Here is a 25,424-nt window from a genome sequence, read left to right as displayed (position 1 = left end):
AAATTGTATGCATGTTGTTGGGTTTTTGGTAACAGTTAGGAGAGACCCTTTGCAAGGTCCCCGAGATGCAGGCCTGCTTGTAGGAGACCCCATGCCCTGTTCTGAGGGTGCATGTATTCGCTCTCGGGGAGCACGCAAAGGTGGCTGTTTGTGTCTGTTTTTGATTTGCATGGGGGGGTGGCTGGGGCGTTCCAGCCGCGACTTGCGTATAAAGTTACTTTGCGCAAACAATTCCATGAATACATGGAGCACACAGAAAAACCACTGCATACAGGCTCATGCAGTGACAATCTCGGCACACAGGCGTTGCAGAATTTCTGCACACTTTTCCATGAATCAGGCCCTTAGGGTTGAGGCGTGCCTTGAAAATGCTTTTGATTTAACTGTACCCCTTTGGTTTCTGTTTGTTGTTCGATCCTGTTTATTCCTGGAGCACCACGATACCTTTAGTGATAGTGTGCTTTATACATTAGACTCACATAACATAACATACCACCTTATCCGTTCCCAATAGTTTTGACAGATAGGTGGCACTTTAGTGACACCTAAAAAGCACTGTAGGCGCATTTTTTCTTTTGCGCTCTTTGCAGAAATGCACAGGTCACCACATTTTCAAAGGTGACATGCACATATTAGGAGGGGCTGGACAATGTCACAAAGATGCACTGTCCAGCCCCCTTGCATACATTAGGCTCAGCAGCACACTTCTGCTATTAATGTATTACAGTCTCCCAGCAACCACGTAGTTGCGGGGCATGGTTGCTCGGAGTGCATTTCAGAGACATGCATTAAAGGGCCGTCTCTGTGAATTGCTCAAAAATAAAAAGCTGTAGTTTAAACCACAGCGACATTACAGGATCAGAAATGACATTACCATTATTAGCGCTGCCCTCTGTGTCAGTTCCCAACTGGAGCAGTGGGATGATCGTCCTTTCTTTGCATTTAAAAGGGCTTCTCATTTGTAAACTTAGGATGCTTTTTTAAATGTGCAGAAACACCCCCTTATTTGCTCACATGCGCAAAGCTTGGGGGGGGGGGCATTCAAATGACTACAACTAAGATGTGTTCATTCAGATGTCCTGTGTGATTTGGACTGATCTTTTTTTGCCGCAAGGGAGGAGATGGGCAAACACATCTCACTTGCGCGATCAAATATCTTGACAGCCTGGCCCACGATTCAGTACTTTGGTGCAAGTTTAATTGCCATTTTTACCTGATTATAGTGGGTGTTTTGCTATATGAGCTCTGTAATCCCCTTTTCATTAGCAGAAGGCTAGTTATGTCTGTAGTGAAATTGTGTGGTTAGCAAAAGAGAAATTCAAAAAAGCAATGCACATTTTGATATCTGTGTTTCTCGCTGTGCCTAGATGCCTGGTGACCAACGAGAAAACCTTTTACAAGCAGGGCGTCTTTAGGATCTATGGAGGCATGCCAACAGTATTCGAATCTACTGCACTTTCAACTGCACTTACTTGGCTCACCCACTCATCGATGGTTGCACTTACATTTTTCCCCTCAGCACTTACCCTGAGCACTTCTCCATGACCGTCAGAGCGCCATATCCCTCACCCCTCCTCTCTGCACTTGCATGTTCTGAACACTCACAAGGCATAGTAGGTTTGTCTCCCCTTCCCTCTGTTCTCAATATTTATTTGTACTATTAATGACATTATTTTTCCTTACTGTAATTCATTGTCTAGCTTTCACTGTCCCCACCCTATTTGCCCTGTGGGCGCTTTGAAACAGTTAAGCTAATTGGATAAGCGCCTAATATGTGACCAATAAATAGATAAATAAACAAATAAATAAATAACTTGCCACTTTATTATAATGCACTTTAGAATTCAAATGGATATACATATTTGTTTTAAAGATAGTATTGTGGGCACAGTATTTTAAGCACCGAATCGTTGACAGAAATTGTGATATACACACAGCATGAATAGTTCTATGCTTTGTTTATTTTTTGTAAGCAGTTTTATGCCATATATGTTTATATGTCTTTTATTGGCCTTACACCAACACTAAAGATGTGTGTTTTGATGTAGGAGTAACCTGATACAAGGTGCTATGCATTCCATTTAAACACTTCAAAGATTGACACACTTGATAGGGATGTTATGATGTAGGATGTCCCTGGTCAGGGAAATATCTTGTCACAAGGGTGACGCAAGAGACTGGCCACCAATCAAGACTCCTCCAGCTTCCTGACAGGAGACCGCCAGTGGGCTGCCTGACAGTCTCCACTGGTGGAGAGTCTGACATTAAAATGATGCGCTTTTCCAATGGTGGAATACCGGCAGATGTTCATTTCACCACTCTCTAAACAGCTCCCTTCTTCCTTTCCTTTCAGCTCGGACTATCCAGATATTAAGCTCTCGTTCAGGGCACTTGCAAGCAGTATGAAAAGGGACATTATTCCAATCTACACCTAAGTGGTGCAGAAAAAGTGCATCCTATTTACTGCTCAATCATAGTGCATACTATTTTTTAGAAGAAGGTGCAAATGTGAAGGTGGGAAATGGGTTGTCCAATGTTGCTTGTAGTAGATTATGTGTTCCACTTTTGCATTACAGTTGGTTACACAATATACTGTGGAGCCTCCCAATCAATAGCAACCAGCTGCTCCATGATGCAGAGAGTGCTTTAGACTGGGCTGTTTGCATCTTTACTAATGCATTATTTTCACTGGCACCAACTTTAGGACACTCATGTCAATGTTATTGAATACTTGCCCATGTCACCTCCATGTTAAAGCTTTGTTTCAGTGTGTGTTTCCGTGTGTATGGCATTGTTGAGTTTCAGCAAGTGTGAATTACTGCCTTGCATTATCTCATGGCAGTTCTGCAGTGTGAGTTTTCCTTTGCGTGGTACAACTTTGAGCTGCATCATGTAAAGCATTACAGTGAATGAATTGTTGCATTTTGGGCCAGGAAATTAAGTGACTTTCACCATATCATTGAGATGTATGTTTATAGTCAGAACACCATTCTGACAATACTACTATTTGTCTGAAGCAGCCAAAGATAATCCAAGGAAGTTGGAAAAGAGGCCATCAAGTACAATTAGGTATATTTATGGAAAATACCACGATTAACAACAGTGGAATTTTCCTTAAAAGAAATTACCCTTAATTCTGTACACCACAACTAATGCAAAAAATGACTGTTAGAAACAAGCTGCACGTTTTACTCATGGTGCACTGAGAAATGAAATAGAGATTACAGACCAGAAACCAGGAGAAGGGCCAATGTAAAGGACTAAGATCATGCTGGATCCCATCCATGTAAACTTTCAGCTGGCCTCAAATGTCACACTCCCTGTCACACGGCCAGTTAAAAAGAGAGCCTGCATTGTTGAGAAATCCTGAGAAACTCTTAACACCTCCGGGTCTCCAAATATAACCACGTCAGGAAACACAGAGCATGAAACCTTGGATGTAGGTTTTTATCCACGCGTTGGCAGAGGACTAAGACTACTACACAAATGTTCTCAAACCCCAAGGAGAATGTCAGAGGAGAGTACAACATAGACTATTTCCCATCAAAAGGAAGCCCTAGAGGAAAGTTTCCCCATTATACTGGTCTTGGTATCCAGGGTGTAAACCAATCCGCCATCTTCTTGACCATTAGGAGAGCAGCCTAAAGTTAATCTAGGCATGGAAAATGATGGAGCCTGTATATCACTCCCCTGTTAACTTGAGAGCTTCAATTACTATATCAGCATGCCAGCTACATGGGGAACTGTGTGTCTACATATATGAAACTAACAGTGTTTGAAAAAGCAAACATGAGATGAGGAAACCTACCAACAGAGGTTTTGAAGACTTAAGTCACACTTTAATGAGTCCCTAGACTGCTGTACTTTAGACTCAGGGATTTGTGAACTGGGAGATACAATAACTAACAGGGTGTACATGTTTAATTCAGAGATGGGTAAGCACCCACCAAGAGTATAATTTAGAAGATGTCATCGATATGGCTACACACTACTCATAAGCAAGAAGCAGAAAAGAGGTCCACTGGCATATAATTGGCCTAGACTTCTGTGTGCAGCCCAATGACCTCTGCCAACATAACAGGCCAACCCAGTCCCAACCTGAAAACTATAAAAGAAAGATTTAACACAACTGGTGTCAAGAAAAAAAAACATTTGTTCATGCCATATGCTCTGATTTCTGTGGTGAATGGAGTCATAAAATTGATTTTTGTTTTTAGTGTCCTCTAGAAGAATCATTAGGCGCTGACCTCATGGGAACCTTCCATTGGCACCTAAATGGCCAAGCCACCTCTTACCATTCAACTCTCATGAACCATATTATGACAGTGAGAAGCCACATTCTCAAGCCAGACAACAATATCAATCAAAGGTATGCACAGACTTCATCTGTGTGACTAATTTGTTAAAAAAGGGATGAGACTTCTGCAAAAAATCAAGTGTGACAGGGGAAATTCCCAATCCTGTGAAGATACATATCCTGATTAGAAATAAAGGAAAGAAAAGGGTTTGTGGATTCAGGAAGGAGGCAATCTGCCATGATCCCATATTTAGTAGAAAGTCAGGAGTGTGTGTAAGTGTCCATGGTGGCACTTACTTGTATGTATGTGTAAACTTGTTCTAGAGCTGATGTCATCCTACAGGTAGAAGAACAGCAAGCTCCTAAAGAGCAGCAGTGATTTCCAGTAACCTCAGTTTATGGCCCTAGACAGAGATTTACCAAAATTATGTAAACCATCTGACCACCAAGTTAAAAGATGTCCAGATTAAACCCAGTTGAGGTACTATCTCATAAGCACAAAGCAAGACAATTGGTGGCTCACTCGCAAGGTGACTTATGCAAAACAAAAGAGGTGATGGCTGGGAGATTTTGAATGAATCCTAACCTCTGGAGTTACTCTGGGCAACCCTCCAGACCATCATCCTACCAGGACATTAAAGAAGGGGAAAGACCATATGCAAATCAGGTTTCATCCCACCTCAAAACAGGCAGTCCTGCCAGAACTGTTAGGTCACATCCTTTCTGCACGAGACCACAAGCATCCCCAAACATTTTTAGGCCTCATTGGGCATCATCAGTGAGTTGTACCTTGGGTTTCTACGCCCAGCAGGCTGCGGACCCACATCTGGGCCAAACCTGAGCCTTTTGATACTTGGCTCGAGGAATGGTCAGAAATGGACAGAAATGGAACATCAGTGGGTTATGTTGGAAGGTGTGATAGAACCATGTGAAAACAAATACAACTAAGGTAGTCTTTCATTCCCAATCCTGTGAATAATTTCACTGAAATGTTAATAACAAGACCATGTGCTTCTTCCTCCCTCTAGGAAAAGTGTAGATATGCAAATCCATGTTTCCACCTGGATTAACAAAGTATACAAGAACTTAAACTGGGCAAATGATAGGCAAAAGCGGTGGAACTATATACATAAAACCATCTTCGAGGTTAAGCAGACCTTCTGGCCAGTAAAATCAAAAAAGCTTCCACTAACTACTGTTCCCTTTTCAGACTTGTCAATTACATCACAAAACAGTCATCTTGCTTTTCTGCTATTGTCTCTTTTGTGCACCTATGTGAGGCTAATCATCTCTTTTTCTTTGGGACAATTTAAAATTCCATATTGAGTCTAGCTGCGACTTATAAGCGTTGCCTCAACATTTCCTCTCCCTTTTCTCTTCCCTTATTTCTTCACTGTCTTTGAGTTTTACTATGATAAAACTGAGCTTTATTGACACCTATATCTTTAGCTAACAAGGGAAACCAACCAAATCTGAGCCTGATCGCATTCCAGGCGTCTTGTTGCAACATCATGTCGCTTTTGCCAAGTGCTTCGTCATTTTGATTATTTCATTAAAAGCAGCATCTCTTCAAGCTTAATGCCTCATCTTTGAAATGTGGAGAGATGGCCCAGAGAGTGTTGTGAGCATGCAGTACTGTGATCTTGGTTTGGCTGCACTCGGCTGTAACACTGTATCAAGGAAGCCTAGTGGTTACAGGCCTCTGAAAGTCTAAACGAATACTTGTTGATGCTCCTTCCCATGTTGGTGTACTTAGCATTAGAAGACTCATGCATGTAAAAGCTACCCTGACAGCCATACATGCTGGCCATTCATATGAAGAACACCAGAGTGATGGCCTCAGCGAAGAGAAGGCTAAGGTCCTGCTCCTGAACTTTTACCAGGGATATAGGAGGGAAATTTCAGAAATTTGCAAATCCCCAAACAGAGGGTAATTACGTCACCTACAAAATTGCAGCCTTACCTTGAGTGGTGCATAGGTGTATCCCAACGTCCCTACCTGGTCCTGCTAAAGTTTAATGTTCTCCCTCTGAATTCTGTAACTGGGAAATGGCAGGGGGTGAGAATCTATTCTCAAACTTGCCCCTTCTGCCAATTGGATACCGAAACATTGGGTCACTTTATTTTTTGTTGTTGTTCCTACCCTACAGTTCGCAAAAGAACTTTGATTCCAGTTTTAAAATCGGGGGGGCTTTATCAAGTTAGGCCGGCAATATTATATTGTCTATTGCAGTAAGAAGTCTATATAACGTGGGCACTTCTCATTTTATCCGACAGGTATTGAAACTTAAGATGCTGCACATCTGTGACCTTGAAGAGAATATCTCAACCTCATAAATATGTTAATATGTTATTCTATGTCCTTTTAACTTGAACTTGCATCCTTACAAATTTGTGTTGCTAAGGAAGTGTATGCTTATAATCGATGGAACTTCAAGATGTATATTGAGCAAAGTTTTAGACGTATAATGTTTAATGTTAGCTTGTTATACTTTTTCTTGCTTTGTTTGTGTTTTATGATTGTTTTTAATAATCACATCAACACATTCTGATTCTGATTCTCGTACAGGCCATCTGAGAGTTGAAGTCCAGGTTATATAGTCAAAATTATGCAGATGGTGGAGAGAGGCTCATTAACCGGTAGAGAAAGTATTGCAGAGCTCCCAGGAAGTAGCATTTCCCGAGAAGCAATGTGTGATGGTAACCCGTCCAGCAAGTCTGTGAAATGATCTGCAAAATTGCTGCCATGTGTCCTGCTTACAGAGTCCCGACAATGTACTACAAAAGCACTACGCGAGACAGATAAGGGAGCTAGGGGCAACAGTGAAAAACAGAGAGATATCAAGAAAGAGTATGGGGGCACTCCTGAGTAAATGAGAGAGCGTGGAGGTAAAAGATGTGGGCCTAATACTTCCTAATTAGAAACTTACAAAGGATCAAACTTCCAGAGTTTCCATAAAACATTGTCAGTCTGCAGTCTGGTTACCTTGGGTGGGAGCGCAATACCCCCTGCGGAGGTGAGGACATCTTGCGACACTACGTCTAGCTCACAGGAACTTTTGCACTATGAGAGGCAGCTGAACCCCTGATTCATCCGTGGGTCTTTGCCTATTTAGCTGCTGAACCGATCGTTATGATCCCTTGTACTTTTGGGCATGCAATGACGTATAAATTCTGCAACACAACAAGAAACATCACATCGTGAGTGTAGTGAGTAGCAGCTGCTTCCCCGATTCACCTGTGGGCCACTGCTTACTTGAGTTAACCGCTGGACGATTTGAAACTGCTCTGTTCACGCTGGAGTATACAGTAATACGTTAACTGCATAACATCTTACTGAGATTTAAGAGCAGGTATTTGATACCTATCAACTAATCTTGCCTCCTGGTTGCCAACTAGTGCATGGAGACTTATTAAGATGGTAGACGCACTGAGCCAGTGCCCACATGTATCCATTCAACTTGACTCGTTCATACAGGTTGGTGGTTGCCAGGACGCTACACGAGGCAGCGGGAAAGTTTCTCCTCCACACAGAGAATTGGACAAGAGTACGTGGATGTCTAATACAGATTGACAGCATGGATTGATTTGTTTTCCACAGGGAAGACACACACATAATAGCCAGTAAAGAGCTATGTCTGAAGATTGAAGCTTACTGATCAAAATTGTGAAACTTCAGTATTTAACTGTTAAACTTGATTCACTGTAGATTTCGAATTTGTATTGTTGCATAGTGCTTTTGACAGAAACTGATAGCCCCTGATGAATTTCCTTAGACTAGTTGACTTAGAGGTTTTAGGAAAGAAACAAGTTGGGCAATTTTAAATTTATGTGATGGATTTGTGATGAATTGTGTATGTTGAAGTATGGTATGACTGTTGGAAGAAATGAGTAGTGTGTGGTGGTTCAATGTTTGTAGATGAACGTTTTGCACAGCACCAGCCACTTTATGACTAAGGAATCTCAAAATGAATTCACTTCCTGACTGACTTTACTATCGGTTTTGTGTTGCACTGTTACAACATCAATTGGAACGATAAATCTTTAAGTTTTGTTATTAAACATTGTTAAAAATAATATTAACATTTGTAATCCTTTGAATTGAAAAGTGATTTAGACTGATCATTTTGTTAGTCTTGGTTGAAGTTGTGAGTTTTCTTCCCCTAACTACTAACAATATAACCACAAGCGCAGTTGTGTGTTTGCTAAAGGTATACCATGTTCTGGGGGATCGTTTGTGGGGCTTTGTTCCCTCCAGCCTCCTCTGGTTGTTGTTTGGGAGCACAATACACCTGTTTCTCAGACAAGGTATCAGCACCGTAAGACCACTCTGCTAATTACATAACATAACATAAGACATGGTCAAAGAAAGATAGCCCTGATACTGTCATCTAGGAAAGGTAGTGAATGTAAAAAAGAGTCCATAAGATGTTGTTGGAGAAAAAGGCTCACACTATGTTCTTGGAAACGTAATGAAGGTACCAAAGCTTTCAAAGGAATAAGAGAAATAGAGATCATATTGTAATATGGGAAATGGAGTGAATATCCCAATGTTTCATCCAGAAACTTCTTTTGACCCAAACCACCATTCTGGAAATCATGTTAAACAATAGGCCATTGAATTAAGCCTAAAATGAAAATGATGTGTTATTTATATAGTGCTTACGCTTAAGTGATTTACAGAGATCATAAATACATACACATCACCCAATCGAAGTTAGTACTCATTTATCGACCTCAGAAGAAGGAAAGACTGTGTTGACCTTGCCAGAAGTCGTTTCTGCGACCTGAAGATCGCATACAGATTGAAGCAGTAAACGTTCAATACACTGAGCCATTTTACCGGCTAAAACCTGTACATATAAAGTGTAATCTTTTTGTCAGCTTCTTTTGCATTTATGCACACTATCCATCTACCTATCTATGTACATATTACCTGTTATATGTTTATTCCACAGGTTTACAACCTTTGGCTCACCAGATGCTTGGACCACAAATTTCATCATCACCAATGGTGAGGGATCATGTGAGTCATAGTTCAGAGCATGTGGTGAGCCACAGGCTTCCAACCCCTCAACTGTGCTCTAACTATCCCTCCATGTACATGCCTATATCTGCACTTGTACATACATGAGTATACTGTGTAACAAATTGGTGCAAACACAACTATTTTCCAGAATCCATTTTAAAGTGAAAGTGGCAACTTCCTGTTATGTGTTTCCATATTGTGCCTGAAAAAGTTCCTGAAGGCAATCTCTGGCCACTAGCTTGTTTAACACAGTTTGGCACAGTTCTACAATGAACCATCAGACACCAGTGTCTTTCAGTCTAACACTAGATGATCTATTCAATTACAGACTCCTCACACATCTTCAGTCCTCAAATAAATAACTGAGAAATCAGTAACCATCCATCTTAAAGGCCCACATGACAACTGCCACCTCCACCATTACTAACAGTCAAGCTTCAGCCAAACTGCAGCATTGAAACAGACACCAATCTGGAAGTAGATGACACTCTTCACATCACAGATAGAAAAACACCCTTTACAAAGGATCCCACAGGATCTCTCTGCTGCCTTCCAAACTGTTGATCTCCAGACAATATTGAACACACTCCCATCATACATGGGATTCAGAGACAACACCTGATGTTGTTTGCGCACACTTCTTCAGCTGTTAACAGTTCATACTGATGAGTTCATAAAGATCACGATACCTCCTGTGGATCCATCGTATTAACAGTAACTTTCAACAACTACACAGAACCACTCAAAGGATATCTTGACAAGCTAGGAATCACATACTACCAATATGCCCATGACAGTCAACTTTAGTCATATACACTATCAAGGGTATCCACCAGCTCACTGACTCTCTCAACATTATCCACAGCTTAATGTCAAGGGGTCACCAAAACCTCACTCCAATCAAAATATAACGATGTATCATTCCCAAGTTCATGTCATTAAATGCCTCACACTGATGTGACTGCATAGCAACACACTCCGACTATCCTTCAATCCTTTATCTTTGATAGAAAGACATACTTCAAAATCAACGTAGACGAGAAAACCAGTGAAGCCCGATCCTATTTCCGCGTGCTCTGGAAAAATCTAGCCATATCTGCCCAATAGTGATTTCAGAACGATCGACAAGCTCTTCGCTTCTCACACCATGACAGAGGTATGTTCCACCGGTGGGTGTACCTGATATACCCCTTGAACTTCTATCGGTATTCGAAATGCAGATGGGCATCACATTAGGGACTACATGAATATGATTACATCCCCCATTAGACTTGTAATGATTGACCTTCCAGACCTGGTTGAGAATCTGCTGCAGGACATAGAAACCGCTTACTTCCTTGACAGATAAATTCAACATTTTTTGATTTTAGTACAGGACTGGGAACTGTTCCACAGCCAGAAACAGAAATCAGATTTATAGGAAAGAGAAAAGGAGGAAATAAACTTTCTTCATCTATGCACAGACTTGAGCCGCACATATGTAAATTCCGGAAATGTTTAAAAACCCTGCTTTTCTCTACCTCTTTCTCTCTTTCCCTTCCCTGCTAACCGCCACACTGCCACTGAGACTGGTGGCCTGGTACCTTCATGAATCTCACAGGTTACCAGGTTCTCTGCCCAGTCTACACCAGTGCCCCACAGAACTGCCCTTATGGGCCCCCTGCCTCGACACAGTGCATCCCACCGGCCCCCTTGGGATCCCTCCACACAGCACTTAGCCAGTGGACTCCTCGCTGACACCGCTTGCACTTCCCTCCTGGGCTCACCAGCACTTGTCCATCCCTAATTCCCCCCTCCCCCATCCCTTCCTTACCTCCTGCACTTTTCTTTATGGCACTTGCACGTCCGAATGCCACAAGGCCTAGTAGGAACATCTTTGTATACGTACTGTTCTTTTGCATTCTATTTACTCTCCTTGTTCCCTCCCCATTTGTGTTGTGGTGCTTGGAAACACGATTTTGCTGTATAAACGCCCAACAAATGATCAATAAATAAATAAATAAATATGCTATAGAATCTAATGTAACACTGCACATTGGGTTCAGCCCATGTTTTCTACAATTATTAAAGGAAGCGAAAACCTGCATCTTCAAAGACCACCTCAGCAATCACAGATAACCTCACACCATTGGTACCTGAGCAATTCCCATCATGATCCCGCACCTGGAATATATGCAGTATCTTGGGTGCGTGCCCTGGTTTCTTCCACCAAGGAACTCCATGGAAGTTGTAGAGCCCTCCAATGCTCTCAAGCTCAGCTAGATTCACAATCACAAACCCCATAATACAAATACAACACTTTGGACACCCTCTCATGTATACAACCCATAAGTAAAGTAAACCATGCAAGATCCCCCAAATCAGCAAGTCACCCATCTCCTCCAGCCCAACATGGGTCTTCTGAATTAACAACTATCAGGGATTTCATGTGCATCAAAATCTGCTTGTATGCTGTGTGCTAGCCCCCTATCGCTGGTCCCTATCCCAATTAATGACTCTCTACTTGGGTCACCCTCCTCCCAGTCAGTTGCTGTCCACTTCCACGACACACTGGACTGTCAAACCCTTGATAGGAACACTTAGCCGTTTTCTGGATCTGTTTGGTTTCTACTGGTGTTCTGTTTTATGTCTTGTTTCCTCTTTTACTGTACATAGCAGTCTTTCTTTCCCCAAAATACTCGTTTTCATTGTAAAGAGGTCTCCCCAATGCCTTCTTATGTTGTAGACTCTCTCAGACATCAGTTGAATAAGGAATGGGTTCTCATTGTCTTCAAAGCCATCCATAACCAAGCTATCAACTGCTTACTTCACTTCATCCTCAAGTTGCGGGTGAGCCCTCTTGTTCAATGCACTAATCCTCATGTAAACACCTTGCTATTCCTACTCCCTTGTGCCCCTTCTTGCTTTTGTTCCTCTCCCTTCTTGCCTTTTTATGTCTATCTTGCTTCCACCTGTCGCCATTAATACTAAAGGCTTAGCTCCTCTCCCTAGAACCATCTTGCTCCCAACCACCCTTCATTCAACTTCCCCCTCCACTTCATTATTTGTCTCACCTACCCAACTTTCCAACCCTACCCAATCTCCTTATCCATTGCACTTACTCGACTCCCGTTACCCCACTCAGCACGTATCTGTCTTCCTGCTTCCCGTCTTCGTTCTCATCAAGAATATATTGTCCCAAGTCGCCACTGGCTTATTTGTCCCACTCATTCTTCCCGTTCCGAAGGGCTTCTCAGCCCTCGGTGTCCCCCTTAGTTCTATTGTGTAACACTTTGTTGCTACTCCCAAAAAGGTTTGGAAAAATACTTCCAACTTGTGATTTTGAAAACACATTAGTCCCTGTATAATGATTAAAACACAGTTAAACATAACAACATTGGATATAAGATTTGATAAGAGTCAATAATAATATATGCTGAAAGCTTTATAACAAATTCTTTACTTCATCTCACTCAAAAATGGTCCGTGGTGCAGAGGCCACCCAGGACAATTCCAGAGTTCCCTGTAGGCATGTCCACCACTGGAAAAGCCTACAAACAGGTGGCATTTGCTGGCCACCCGAATGGTTAATGCCACAGTATCTTTCCAGTGCTTCAGGTAGCAGTCAAGTGTGTTTAATGTTCTCAATACGTCTATTACATATATTTTGTATTATCCACAAATAATAAACACAACATTATCTGTTGTGTCTTGTGGGATGTTTTTACCCATGCATCCAAGCCCTATCATAAAACTGTGCAGTACTGGCATGGAAAACATCATGATGGCCAGAACTCTCAAGAGAGTGCACAGGGAAAACATGAAGAATAGACTGCCACCCATGTTTGCCTATGTTGTGAGCACAGGAGGGCACTGCCTAAAACCACCATTGGGCTACACACACAGTAGCCTAAAACCATTGCGAATGGCAATGCTGATTGCCAAAAAGCAACTCAGAACGGTGGGGAATTCATTTTCTTAATCCCAAAAAATGGTTGCAATACCGGTACTCACCACTATCAGAAAGCCGGCGTTTTAAAACCACCAGACTTTTGTGTAAAACTGAACAAATGAAACAAAACCAGGCCAAGGAAAGACTTGCTAAGAGGTGGATACAATGTAAAACTATATTCTGAAATGACTTGAAGGAAGTAATTATTTAATGTATAGGTAAAAATTGATTTGAATGTAGAAAACTGGGAACAAAAAGTGACATTTAGCTGAAACCTGGCTTAATGAAACTGAATTCTGCCTGACAACAACCCCCGACAGGAGTTGAAACTGGATCAACAGTCACTCTTCCCAGGCCTAGCTGCATCCTGCTGCCCCTTGCCAAAAGGAGTTGACACCTCTCTGATTAGATTAGGGGTGGAGCACCTGGGAACTGGAAGGGACCGAACAATGCAACTTCCTTGACTCAGGCAAATGTTATATTGGGGGCGTCGTAAAATAGCTTCCTCTTCGGAGAAACTGGGGGGCAGCTGTGCCTCTGTGAACAAGCTGGCTTGGGGGAAGTGGATAAACCAGTTATTCCACCATTTGATGTGGGAAGCCACACCCCTTTTTGACCATGGCATAATTTAAAAAAAGATGGATAATTCATAGTACGGACTTGTCAGAATTATATAAGTAATACCATTATTCTTGTGATTTTTCGGTGCACATTTTAAGAGGCGTTAGGACCCTGTGGTGTATTCTGGGGGGTTGCTAGCGGAAAATAGGGTCTTACTCCAAATGTCTGCATGTTAAAAATCGGACACTTCATCAATTAATGTCCATACTCCTTGCGCACATGTGTGTAATTTTGGGTAAATGTCCGATATTGCAAAACCAGTTAAAAAGCGCAAAATGTTGTCATCTTTTAATGCATGCCCCCAGGAAGATCAGAGGCGGACAAGCATGGACCATAAGGAATATATAATGTGTACATGTAATTTCAACAAATTGTGTATCTGGGAATCAAATATAGATTTGTGGGCAAACTGACCAGGGGAGGATCCTCTGACACATAAACAGACCTCATCATGATGACAATCCATTTCCTTCCCCCAATCATGGGAGAGGGGAGAATTGGGCCAATGACAAGTAGAGAGGGGCAGGCTTAGCTAGGCCCAGGCACACACCCATTTTCAAAACACATAAAAAGAGACTGCTGGGACAGGTAGAGAGATTCAATTCCATTTGCTGCGGAGCATTCTGACCGACGACTTCACATCCAGAGATCCAGACTTCAAATCCATCAATCTCCAGAACCTGTAGCAGAAATTAACTCCAGAATTTGTAGCAGAGAGGCCTGAATCCACCAGCTAAATCCTCTTCAGCAGGCCTCAAAACTAACCAAACTATTCAACAGCCGGGCGAGCTGTTTGAATTTTTGCCGAGAATTTTTGCAAGAACCTGTAGCAGTACCCAGAAAGCAGTGTTACATCCAGAATCCAGAGAGGCTCGACCAGCAGAGCAGAGCTGACCCAGATCGCTGTGAGCAGATCCGGTGCCTGACTGACCCGCCGAGCAGACAGAACCGCAGCCGGACGTGTTGACGAGGCATAGTTCAAATTTATATTGTGAGTACCTAGCAGAACTGTGCAGAACCAATCTCTTAGTTAAAATAATCTAATCCAAACTATTTTAACCTAAGTAGAACTGCCTCCTAGAAATCGTGTCATCTGTCATTTCTGCAATTCTGCAGCTGCAAGCTGTCACCTGTCATTTTGAGTTTACTTTAAATCCGAAAAACTACCTTTATTTAATCGTCCGTATCTCTGGAACCGTTTGGGCTAGGAACAAAATTTAACTTTCATCTGAAAGCTTAGAATCTAGGCTTTCCAACGAACCTAGAACCGACTTCCTATACTTTTCCCGTAATCGCGAGACACGCACTTGCGCAATTTACCGCAATTTGCGATTTGGCCCGATTTCTTCATCTGTAGAAATCAGCAGCTTTTTGCTTCTCTTTGCTAAAATTCGTTTGCAATCTGCTAATCATTCATAGAGTATTGTTAAAGTGAGCCTGAACTAATATAAAGTAGCCATCACCTACCCTGAACCTCTAGAGGGAATAAAAAGCAATTTTAGCACCTTTTCACTTCATTGCCATCACATTTAAAAGCATTTTGGGCCTATGTTTCAAACCTCTACCTGTTTTCCTCTAAGCTTGCTGGGGGGGAACTGCATTTCGTATTGCATTTTGTTGGGATTCTTGAAGACTGTGTGCTCTCCTTCCATTTCTTACATTGTATAGGGGGGGAGTGAATTGTCAAGGAAAAGTGATTACATTGCCTTTTGTTGAAGCCATATCAAGTTATTTTCTGTACTGCATTTCATTCATCATTGCGTTGTCCTTGAAGCCATAAAAGCACTCTCAGCTACCTCATCCTCTATACTACTCCTAAGTAATCAAGTGTACCACTGTAACATTACCCATTGTGGATCCACATCATATGTCTCAGTGTACTATCAGATATTAATTTATTATAAAAGTGTGATATATATATATATATTGTTTAATTTTTCAAATAAACCTTTTAATTTGCAAAACAAACCTACTTCTTGGCTCAGTGGGGTCAGGGGGATTCTAAGAGAGGGGTGTTATACAAGGGTTGTCATCCAGAGTACTGAACTGAATATAAAAATACATCAATTAGGGTTTTCCTCAGCATCCCAGACTAGGCATTGATTTAGCTGTAGTGTTGATTGAATATCGCTTACAGTATCCTAAGGCTTGCAATGACTTTACTATGGAATTTGTGCAGTGCAAAAAAGGCTACTTATGCCAATTACATAAGCACAGATGAGTAATACAATATGTCAGGTAGAAAGAGATGGGAAAAGAGAAACAAGATGAATACAAATTATCTTTAAAACATATTTTAAAAACATCTGAATATTTGAAATGGATTGTTATTGACTAAACGCTCCTTGAGGAGATTAAACTACATTGCCTGAATTAATTACTTTACCCAGACGAAAAACAGTCATTGAACTTTAACACTTTGAAAGTGCAAAATACAGGCCAGTGCAAAGCATTGCATACAAATTGGCATTTTGCAAATTATTTAAATAAACTTGATGCAGCCCAAACTTTGTGATCAGAAAGTACACCTGGCCACTACCTTACTATAGAAGTTAAAGACCTTCAACACACAGCTACAGTACTTACCAAATTCTACTAGGATTAGATAAATTTAGAAAAAGGTGCCCTGTGAGCCTTATCATCCCTGTCCTGTAGTAGGAACGTAGGCTCCACATTTCAACATATAGGCTCTGCCTTTCATGATTCACATTTTAGCAAAGGTTTGAATTTTAACTAGGGCCAAGTGTGTGAGACTCACATATATGACTCAAGAGAATGAGTTTCAGGCTGAATTTAAATAGATGCCAATGTACAGAACACATGCTAGACAATGATCACTTTGCTCCATGATGCTATTGTAATGGGCTGAGCTGCACTTGAAAATGAAACTAACATGAAACTAACATACTAATTTACCCAAACCCATTTAACATATAACTCCCATAATAACATGCAGTGCAAATCAATCCATTATATAAACTGGATGCAGGTAAATTGTAATGCATGATGCTCTGGAAATGGAAAACTTTAAACATGCAGACTTGAAGTTGCACAGTGTTGTAAGATGAGGAATGTGAATATCCGTTCTGCTAAAGACAGTGCATTGTCTTGAGGCAGGAAACGCAAAAGAGATGTATCATTTTCTCTTCAGCAATGCAGTTTGTGTTTCAGGTAAAGGCACAGAGGATATCACATGCTATTTTACTGGGATGATCTTGTCAAGAGGAGGTGCTTTTTGAGTGACAGACGGTTTTGTGAAAAAGGTTTGAGGCAGAGAGGGCTGGGCATTTGTTCACTCACTGACGGAGGAGGCAGAATTGCTGGACAAGGCAGAGATGGCTGGTTCCTGGGCAGACTGTCTTCATGGCTGAGGCTGTCTCTCTCCTGGGTTGGTAGTCCCTAGAAGAGCTGTGAAGTCCCGAACGACTTTATCTGTGATTGACCCACGGTCACTGCCAAGCTGAGTTGGGGAATATCACCAATAGCCCTAGGTAGTTATGCTGTTAATTGAGGGGCGTGTGAAATGAATGTTGATACTCTGTAGCATAGGGTAAATAATTCAGTACATTTGTAGGTTCTGCATTAGTAATACAAATTCAAATGTGCATGTAAAACTGTGTTTATATTTCACGAAATGTTTCTGTTATTCAGACTGTATTTATTCTGCGAGCTTTGTTGTGAATTCAAGGGTGACCACAGGCAGAGCTCTGCACTTGATCACAGATAAAACTTTGTTCATGTGTGAATTACAGCATGGGTGCACCAGTCATGCTGTGTAACTGTGTAACTTGCCTATCTCTAGTTTATGATAAAGAATATTAATTAAAAAAGGTAATTTAGTCTCAGTGTATTTCTTCTGCCATCAGTCACATTGATGGGACATGCATAGAGAGTTAAAATGTGTGAAATAAAATCTCAAAGCAAAGTTTGTGACAGTCAATTGGAGAGGCTGAATGAATGTTTTGTATTTCATTTGCATGCTTTATGTATTTTAAAACACAGCCAAAGGGGAATGAAAGTGATATTGTAGATATAATATCACAGGTGAGCATGAGCCATTTATTCAGAGTGTACTAAGTCCAGTATTTGTTTACCGTTAGTGACCCTCGGGAAATAATTATTAGGTAATGTTCTGAAATTAGTCTCACCACTATAGAAATACCCCTATATGTTTACCACAATATATTGCCAAGAGCTAAGAAAATACCACCTTACCAAAAATACCACGAGATAATAAATATAATCCCAACAAATCTCCTACAGTCCAGCTAACCAGCTGATCACCACAATCACATAATATTGTTTGATAATTAAACAGAATACATCAAATACTGCAAAATCCACATGAGGTTTACAGTAGAGGTGTAAAACAAAATGGGTGGTTAGGTCTTGCAAGAGGTACTGAAAAGACCCAGAAATTTCTGGGCCATGCATGAACCCTGGGCCATGGTGGAGGTCCCTGAAAAGTGGGGGCCGCTTCTGCATTGCAGGGGACGCATGGGTGTCCATTGTCCCCCTGTTTTCTGGCATGTGCATTGCCACAAATTCCGATTTGGGAATATAGCAATCACCCCCACAACCCTCTCTGTTGGGGTCGTACTTGGCTGGTCTAAGCGAAGAAAGGGCCTTTGCAAGGCTCCAGGGCCATTGCCGACAAGGGGATGATAGTTATTCCCACCAAGGAGGTAAATGGGATTGGGTGGGTGGAGTATTATTTCGAATGAAGTGCGAGGCATGGGTGTTAGCGAAGGGGAGGGGTAAGGTTGATGTACGAGGGCCAAGAGGCACACAAAAAATGCTGACACGCAGGGAAAGGCCATGGATGACTTGCAGAATGAGGGCAGAACACTGCAGTTCCCAAACACGTTTCCAGCTATACGATTGGCTGAGCATGCTTCCCCACGTGCAGATAGATTTAGGTTCAAAATCTTGTGTAAATCAGTGTTCAAAGACAAGTAGCATAGCACATCAAGCATTAACACAGTCAACAATGTCGGCTTGCGTTTAGTCATGTGATAGGCACAGCCACAAGGGCACTACCTGCCAAAAGATCACATAAATCTGCCTGCATATGAGGGTCTGGCAAATATCTGTCTACAGCTTATGGACAAGGTTAAACTGTGTGCTTGGCAATGCTTGTTTTTAACTGGAATTCAGTCCGAGGATAAGATGTGAGGAGACATATTGCTTTTAAATTAAGAGCATGAATGCACATTTTAGAAAGCTCATTAACAGCTGCATTTAAGCAATTAACACTGAGAAGATTGCTTACAAATAACAATGACAGGCTAGTAATATTGGATCGTGCTATGTTACTGCATGATGCAGATTAAGGAGATCCCATTAGGGTGTGTTTTGGGTGAGGAGGGGTGTGTAGTGGGGCATAAAGAGTAGTATGGCGATGAGAAGTAAATGGGTGAGTAGAAAGCAAGACAATACCAGCAGGCTATGCACCCCTCCTCCCAGCCCATTTCCGGCCTGTATATCCTTGTGTACCAATAGTTTAGGATTAGGTGTAGGACGAAAGCGGCACCTAGTAGGAAAAGCTAAAAACGAAAAAAAAACCATGCAGGAGATTTCAGGAGTGCTCTTCATTACGAATGCTTCAGAATATTGCAGAGAACAAGCTTTCAAATGGCTTCCTTTCTTAAGAAGAAATATGTTAACAGCTCAACTCGTCCCCTCAGAGTGGCTCGATACCTTTTCACACCCAGATGTCATTGATGTCTGTCCAGATGTTTTCTCGGTGCGTGCTTTTCACAGGTAGGGGGGCACCTCAAAAACAAGTCTGTTTGCAGTGCGCCACATTTCTGGAAGTCTGACATTACAAATATGGACTCACCTTCTTGCTTGGGCCGACCAAGGACTTTCAAAACCTCAGCATTGGTTGGATTCTGTCCCAACGCCCGCAGGACGTCCCCACACTGGGCGTAGGTGATTTTCAGCTCGTTCTTGGGCGTGCGATCAAAGAGAGAGAAGGCTTCCTTGAACTCTGCCAACGGGACGGGGAAAGGACAATATTTAGGTTCCACTGATGGAGCGTTCCAAAACTGATTGTCATATTACCTCACTACAATTCCAATTAATCTAGGTGTCATCACGTTTTGAATTTATCACCAGCAATGTTTCATTAGAAAGCTACGCAGGTAGTATATGTTGATTCAAGCTTGGCTATTGGCACGTACTCGTTTGTATGGCATTTTCGACAACCACAAGCGGAAAATCCAAATGAATACAGGCATTCGTTTCAAAAGTCAAATAATTTCATAATGAGTAGCGCTAACTATGCTTTGAGTGGGCTACGCTCCCACCCTTTTATGAAAAAAGGATGGTCCTTGTTTCTCGTTCCAATAAAAACGCAGCGTGGAAAATGACATGCGTCTCTGTAAGCCCATCCTTAATTTTTCAAAGAATAACACATGTATGAAATAAGCATAAAATGTAAAAATTAAACAATGATGGGATGAAACGTTTGGTGAATAGTTTAAAGAAATATATACGTTCACACATCAGTATTTTCAACAGGTTGTTTTAAAAGTAATGAATACAGTTCTTAAGTGAATTAATATAGTTTGATTGGCATGTATGTGTTATGACTTTGATGTTTGCAGGTACCTCACATTATGACTGCTACAATAAAGGTGTCTATATTTAAAACACCTGGTATGAGCGATGAATGAGTGTTTCAAAGCGCTTCAAGGCACGGGAGGGAGCAAGTGACAATACAATGACATTCTAGCAAGGCCTTGAGACATTTAGAATGTGAAATTATCTATCGTACTAGGCCTTGCGATATTTCAGATAGTGTAAGAGCTTTGACAATGATAAGGAGGGGAGGTGGGGGAGTAAGAGATGAGAACAGACAAGCGACTATCGCGACATTTCAGGTAGTGCTGGAGGGGGATGAACAAACAAGCAACTATTGTACTAGGTCTGACGAGATTTCTGATAGAGTAAGTGCATAGAATATATAGTAAGGGGAGGAGGAGAGGAGAGAGGGAGAAAGATAGGGAGAGGAAGAGAAGACTGAGAAGCGGTGAGTCTGTTGAAAGAGAAGAAGAGGCAAGCCGGCGAAATACAGTGTTATCGAGGGGCAGGCAAGTGTACCATGAACTTTTTACACGCGTTGGCAATTGTGAAAGATGACAAAGCTGCGTACCATAAACATGTTGCCTTATTAGGGAACATGCATTTTAAAGTGCCAGATGGAACCCTCGATGAATGTGCCCAAAGCTGCACATTGTTGGAATGCGCACCTAGAGGGTGCAGGTAGGCACACATCTGCAGCACTGCACCCACCAGCATGTCTCCCTACGCAGTGTTATAACTTCTCTGCATGACCTTTCCAGGCCTTTTACATTTACGGCCCTCAGGCTTTTGCTAAATGGTGTACATGGGTGTGCCCACATACGCCGGTGTGTGTGTGTGCTTATACAGGGACATCCCGGGTATGCTTCAGAGTGACTGTGGGATATTGCTGGCCCGGGCCACAGCAATCCCATGGCTAATTGTTGACACTGACCTAAGGAACCACTTCATACGGGGAGCCACACTCATGCTCTGAGGAATGTTCATGACTACAGGATCCGGATAGGTATCTTGTATTGCTAATTGTATGCTGTCCATAGGCCCACTCCTTAACACAGACCTGCCTGTTCTGAGGCAGCAGACAGCCTGGTCAGATGTATGTGGTGAAGACTTGTCAAACATTTTTCTGTGCTCAGGCTTTTAACTCGGTCTTCCGGGCCCATAACATCTGGTACGGACCTTCAGCTAGGTCTATAAAGCTTAATTATACCCGCCTCTATCATCCACCCTCCAGTATACAAGTGACAATTCCAACAACAATCCTATTTGTTTTAAAATCATATTCTCTACATCTAAGCTAGATATATCAACTCCAACTAATGCAAGAGACTAGGAGCCCGACTCATGGAAATATCTGCACAGAAAATAGGGACTTTGCACGCCAAACTGCGCCCGAAACCCCATTTGTTGATTAATGGAATCGACTTGCGCTGTACTTTTTCGTATTTTGCGGGGATTTCGTGCAGGCTCAGCACGTCACTGCGAGAGGCCAAGTGCCTTGCACGAGACACCACGCAGAACGTGGCTGTGGACGTTACGGGCCGTCCCTCGTAACATTTTCACTTGTTCCTCTTCATTTTCCGAGTTCCACCTCTACCCTTCCATTCACCTGCGATGGGAATGATTATTGCTTACATGACACTATTTCCCGGTTTCGACTTGTTTCTCCTTGTGCTTGCTCGGACCAACAGTTAGCTTTATGGATACAATTATTCCCATGAAAGAGACTTGATTAGAAATGTATCTAAATACAAAGAGAAATCACGATATGTTGGGTTGGTGCCTGAGTAAATCTTAATACATTGCTAATTGTGCAAAGCAAATACAAGACTTTCATGAGGTGCAAACATAATTTTATTTGCCTGGAGCATCAAACATTTTTGCACTAGAGATGCTGCAGGCCACTAGTCAGAGGTGTGCCCTTGATGATCACACTTTCTCACGGTGGTCTACACACCACGCTCCTGATGGAGGTGAATGATACCAGCACTTTTTTAGTGATGTAGTAAGTACATGCGCCATTGGTGGTCCTTGATTTACATGACGTCACTCATTTGCAAATCAGGAAAGACTGTGCTTGCAAATCACCACCTTACTTAGAGTGTTATCTCGGGAAGAGCTGGCCTGTTCACATAAAGGCAATGTGTGCCAGGTGCATGGATAGCACCGGCCAACGAGGTGTGCACTAACTTCTGACGTTCACTCCTTAAAAGAATAAGATCCTTGTATGGTTTTGTCGTAGTGGAATGATGAGAACAATTCTAAAAGTAGAGTTCCGTTATCATGTTACGTTAAGAGATCATAGAGCACAACCTCTGTAAAACAAATCTTTCTGTATTTGACCGTTAGTTCACACTAAAATACTTTAGTTCACATCCTTGCTTAGCTGATGGGTTTATCAAAATCCTTCAAAGTAATTATTGAAACCCTGCATATGTAATGGTAGGATTTCCTGACATAAAACAATATCATTTTTAATTCTGATTTTGAGAAATATTTGAAAGAATTCACAAATTCAGACCATTTTTCTAGACATCTATGTCACCCAATCCCACTGTGCAAACAATTAGTACCCCGCAAGAGTCAATCATAATGTTACAAACGATCTGATTGGCCCTCGCCGGGCCCTTAGAAGTCCCTTTGTGGTCCATGGCAGGCATTGTCTTTGTTTTCTTTTTTTCCTATTTTTTTAATGCCCACTTCTACTCTTTTCAATGGCAGCCATGGATAGGGATATAAGACTTGGTATCCCGTTCCATGGCATTTTTCCCCCTTACTTCTGTTGCTGAACGCCGGAGCATTTTGCAACCATATACACTATTAATACCCCGGTCCAACGGACTGGTGTACTGATAGCAATAAGCCCCTTGCCACGGGGGCATTACTGCATCAGGTAATGCCACGGGGCCTTCATTAAGGCCCTTGCTTTACTCAGACCTGTAACTATGAGCCCGGGGGCATAACCTGACACGTTAATGGGCCCACCCCAGCAGGGATATTATCGCTGAAATAAAACATACCTCGCACAATTTGAATATCGTGCACTTGCATGTACAGATGCATCATCGCCTGTCTCTTTAGAAAAAGACATAGCATCTGCTGCTGCTCTTATTCCATTCAATAAAAACCAAGGTCCGAAAGAAAACCTTAGGCAATAAACGTACAATGGACATGACAAAAGAAAATGTTTTAACGACTCAACCCTGGATTTGCAATGCAAACACTCATTCGATTCGTTACTCTCCCATTTCTTGAGTAGTCGGCCAACTGGTAGCATGCTAAACCATAACTTCATATAAAGTGAGCATGTCAATGCTGATTTGGTTTCATGTAAATAACTCTGCTACCATGGGTACCTTTACTAACGCAATATACACTTTTAATCTCTGAGGCACTAATTCTATCAAAAATAGCCATTGTAAATGTGCCCCAGTAGTTGTTTTTCAGTCTTTACTATGGTGACTGTATCCATTCTTTCAGGGATGGACCAGCGGTCAGCACATCCAACTACGATCAGCCAGAGATCGAAGTGAGCGGGAACGGTGAGGAGCGAAGTTGCACTACTTTTGTTGTTTTCTGTTTACCATTCCTCTACTTTTCCCCAACATATTCACCATTCTATATAGAGGATTTGTCCATTCATGGCCCTGTGCAAGTGTAAAGTTGTAATACGAACCTTAGTTACTAGTCACTTAGACTATCGGAATGCCCCGGCGGCAACACTTGTCACATGGTGCGCCATGCTTCCACCTACCCTCTCCCCTGCTGAGACCACAGTTCCACTACTAGTTTTGGTACTCTTTTACCACTGCTATCAGCAGGTTTTTTTTTTTTTAACCAACTTTATTTTCATTTTTAACAGAGTTATAAACAAACTATCAGTTATACTTTGTTCTTGTGGTGCTTTGCTGCTGACATTGTTCCATTCTCTACTGCATTACATGTCCAGCATTGTCAACACGTTTTTAAAATGATGAAACTACTTGTTCTCAGCAACACCTTCCTTTTAACCCCATATCTCAACACCATATAGGGATACTTGGCTGGCTTGCAATGAATAAACTTCTAATGCAGGTTTTATTGCACCATCCTGCGTGTGTGCATGCGCACGCGTGTGTGTGTGTGTGTGTTTAAAATTCGCAATAGCCCCCACATTCCCGGATAAGACAATACCTGTGTTTTCTAATTGACTGTCCCATTTGCCAGTAATAGTGAACCTTACACATCGGTAGTCAACAGTTTTCAACTTTTCAATGATACACCCATCGCCCGCAAGTGGACGAGTACCCAATGTTCTTTTTTTAGAGGACACCATCATATATTGGCTGTACTGTAATTAATATCCAAGCCCTTACTGTGTCAGAAAGTTTTAAATCACTCAAACTATTTTATGAATCCAACTGTGATGCACCGTTTCCTAGAAGTAGAGTTGGGAATGGTCGGGACGGCTAACAACTTATCAATGACACCATTGATGTACAGGGAAAACAGCGTTTGTGCAAGCACACATCCCTGCTGAGCACCCTTCTGCACCTTAAATGGTTTGGTTGTTTCCCCGCCCAACCCCCAGCTTATTACAGATTAGTATAGAGCAATACGATTAGGGATAAGCGTTCATGTGGTATTCCTAAATCAAATAGAACATCCCATAACCTTGTATGTGGGATGCCATCAAACTCTGTCCCCAGATCTATAAAGGAAACATTTAGATTAAATTCCCTGAGCCAGACATATTTTTAAACCAACAAAAACAATCTGAAGTGTTTTGACCCATCCTGCTCCTGCCTTATTGGAGTCCTTCTTTCAGGTGATTGATTAGTGAATTTTATTTCGCCGAGGCTTTTGAGTGCCTCAGTAATACAAAAAACAAACATTTTCCAGTATGTCCAAGAGTGTACTTAGTTGATAGTTTGCAGGGTTTTCCTGCCCACCCTTTTTTATGACGGGGGATCATTTCT

General features: G+C 41.9%; 1 protein-coding gene across 2 annotated transcripts in view; it reads right to left on the bottom strand.

Annotated features, from left to right (window-relative positions):
• MYL3 (myosin light chain 3) overlaps positions 1–25,424 on the bottom strand; it is a 169,746-nt gene that overhangs the window by 74,567 nt on the left and 69,755 nt on the right. For both annotated transcript variants that reach the window (XM_069647094.1, XM_069647096.1), the window contains exon 3: positions 19,721–19,870. In XM_069647094.1, the coding sequence (XP_069503195.1) occupies positions 19,721–19,870 (150 nt within the window). The remainder of the gene's footprint in view (positions 1–19,720; positions 19,871–25,424) is intronic.

Source organism: Ambystoma mexicanum, chromosome 2q (assembly GCF_040938575.1).
Source record: "Ambystoma mexicanum isolate Mex_15411 chromosome 2q, UKY_AmexF1_1, whole genome shotgun sequence".
Taxonomy (NCBI): Eukaryota; Metazoa; Chordata; class Amphibia; order Caudata; family Ambystomatidae; genus Ambystoma; species Ambystoma mexicanum.
The sequence above is the reverse complement of the archived record's forward strand: the minus strand, read 5'-3'. Positions and strand labels throughout refer to the sequence as shown.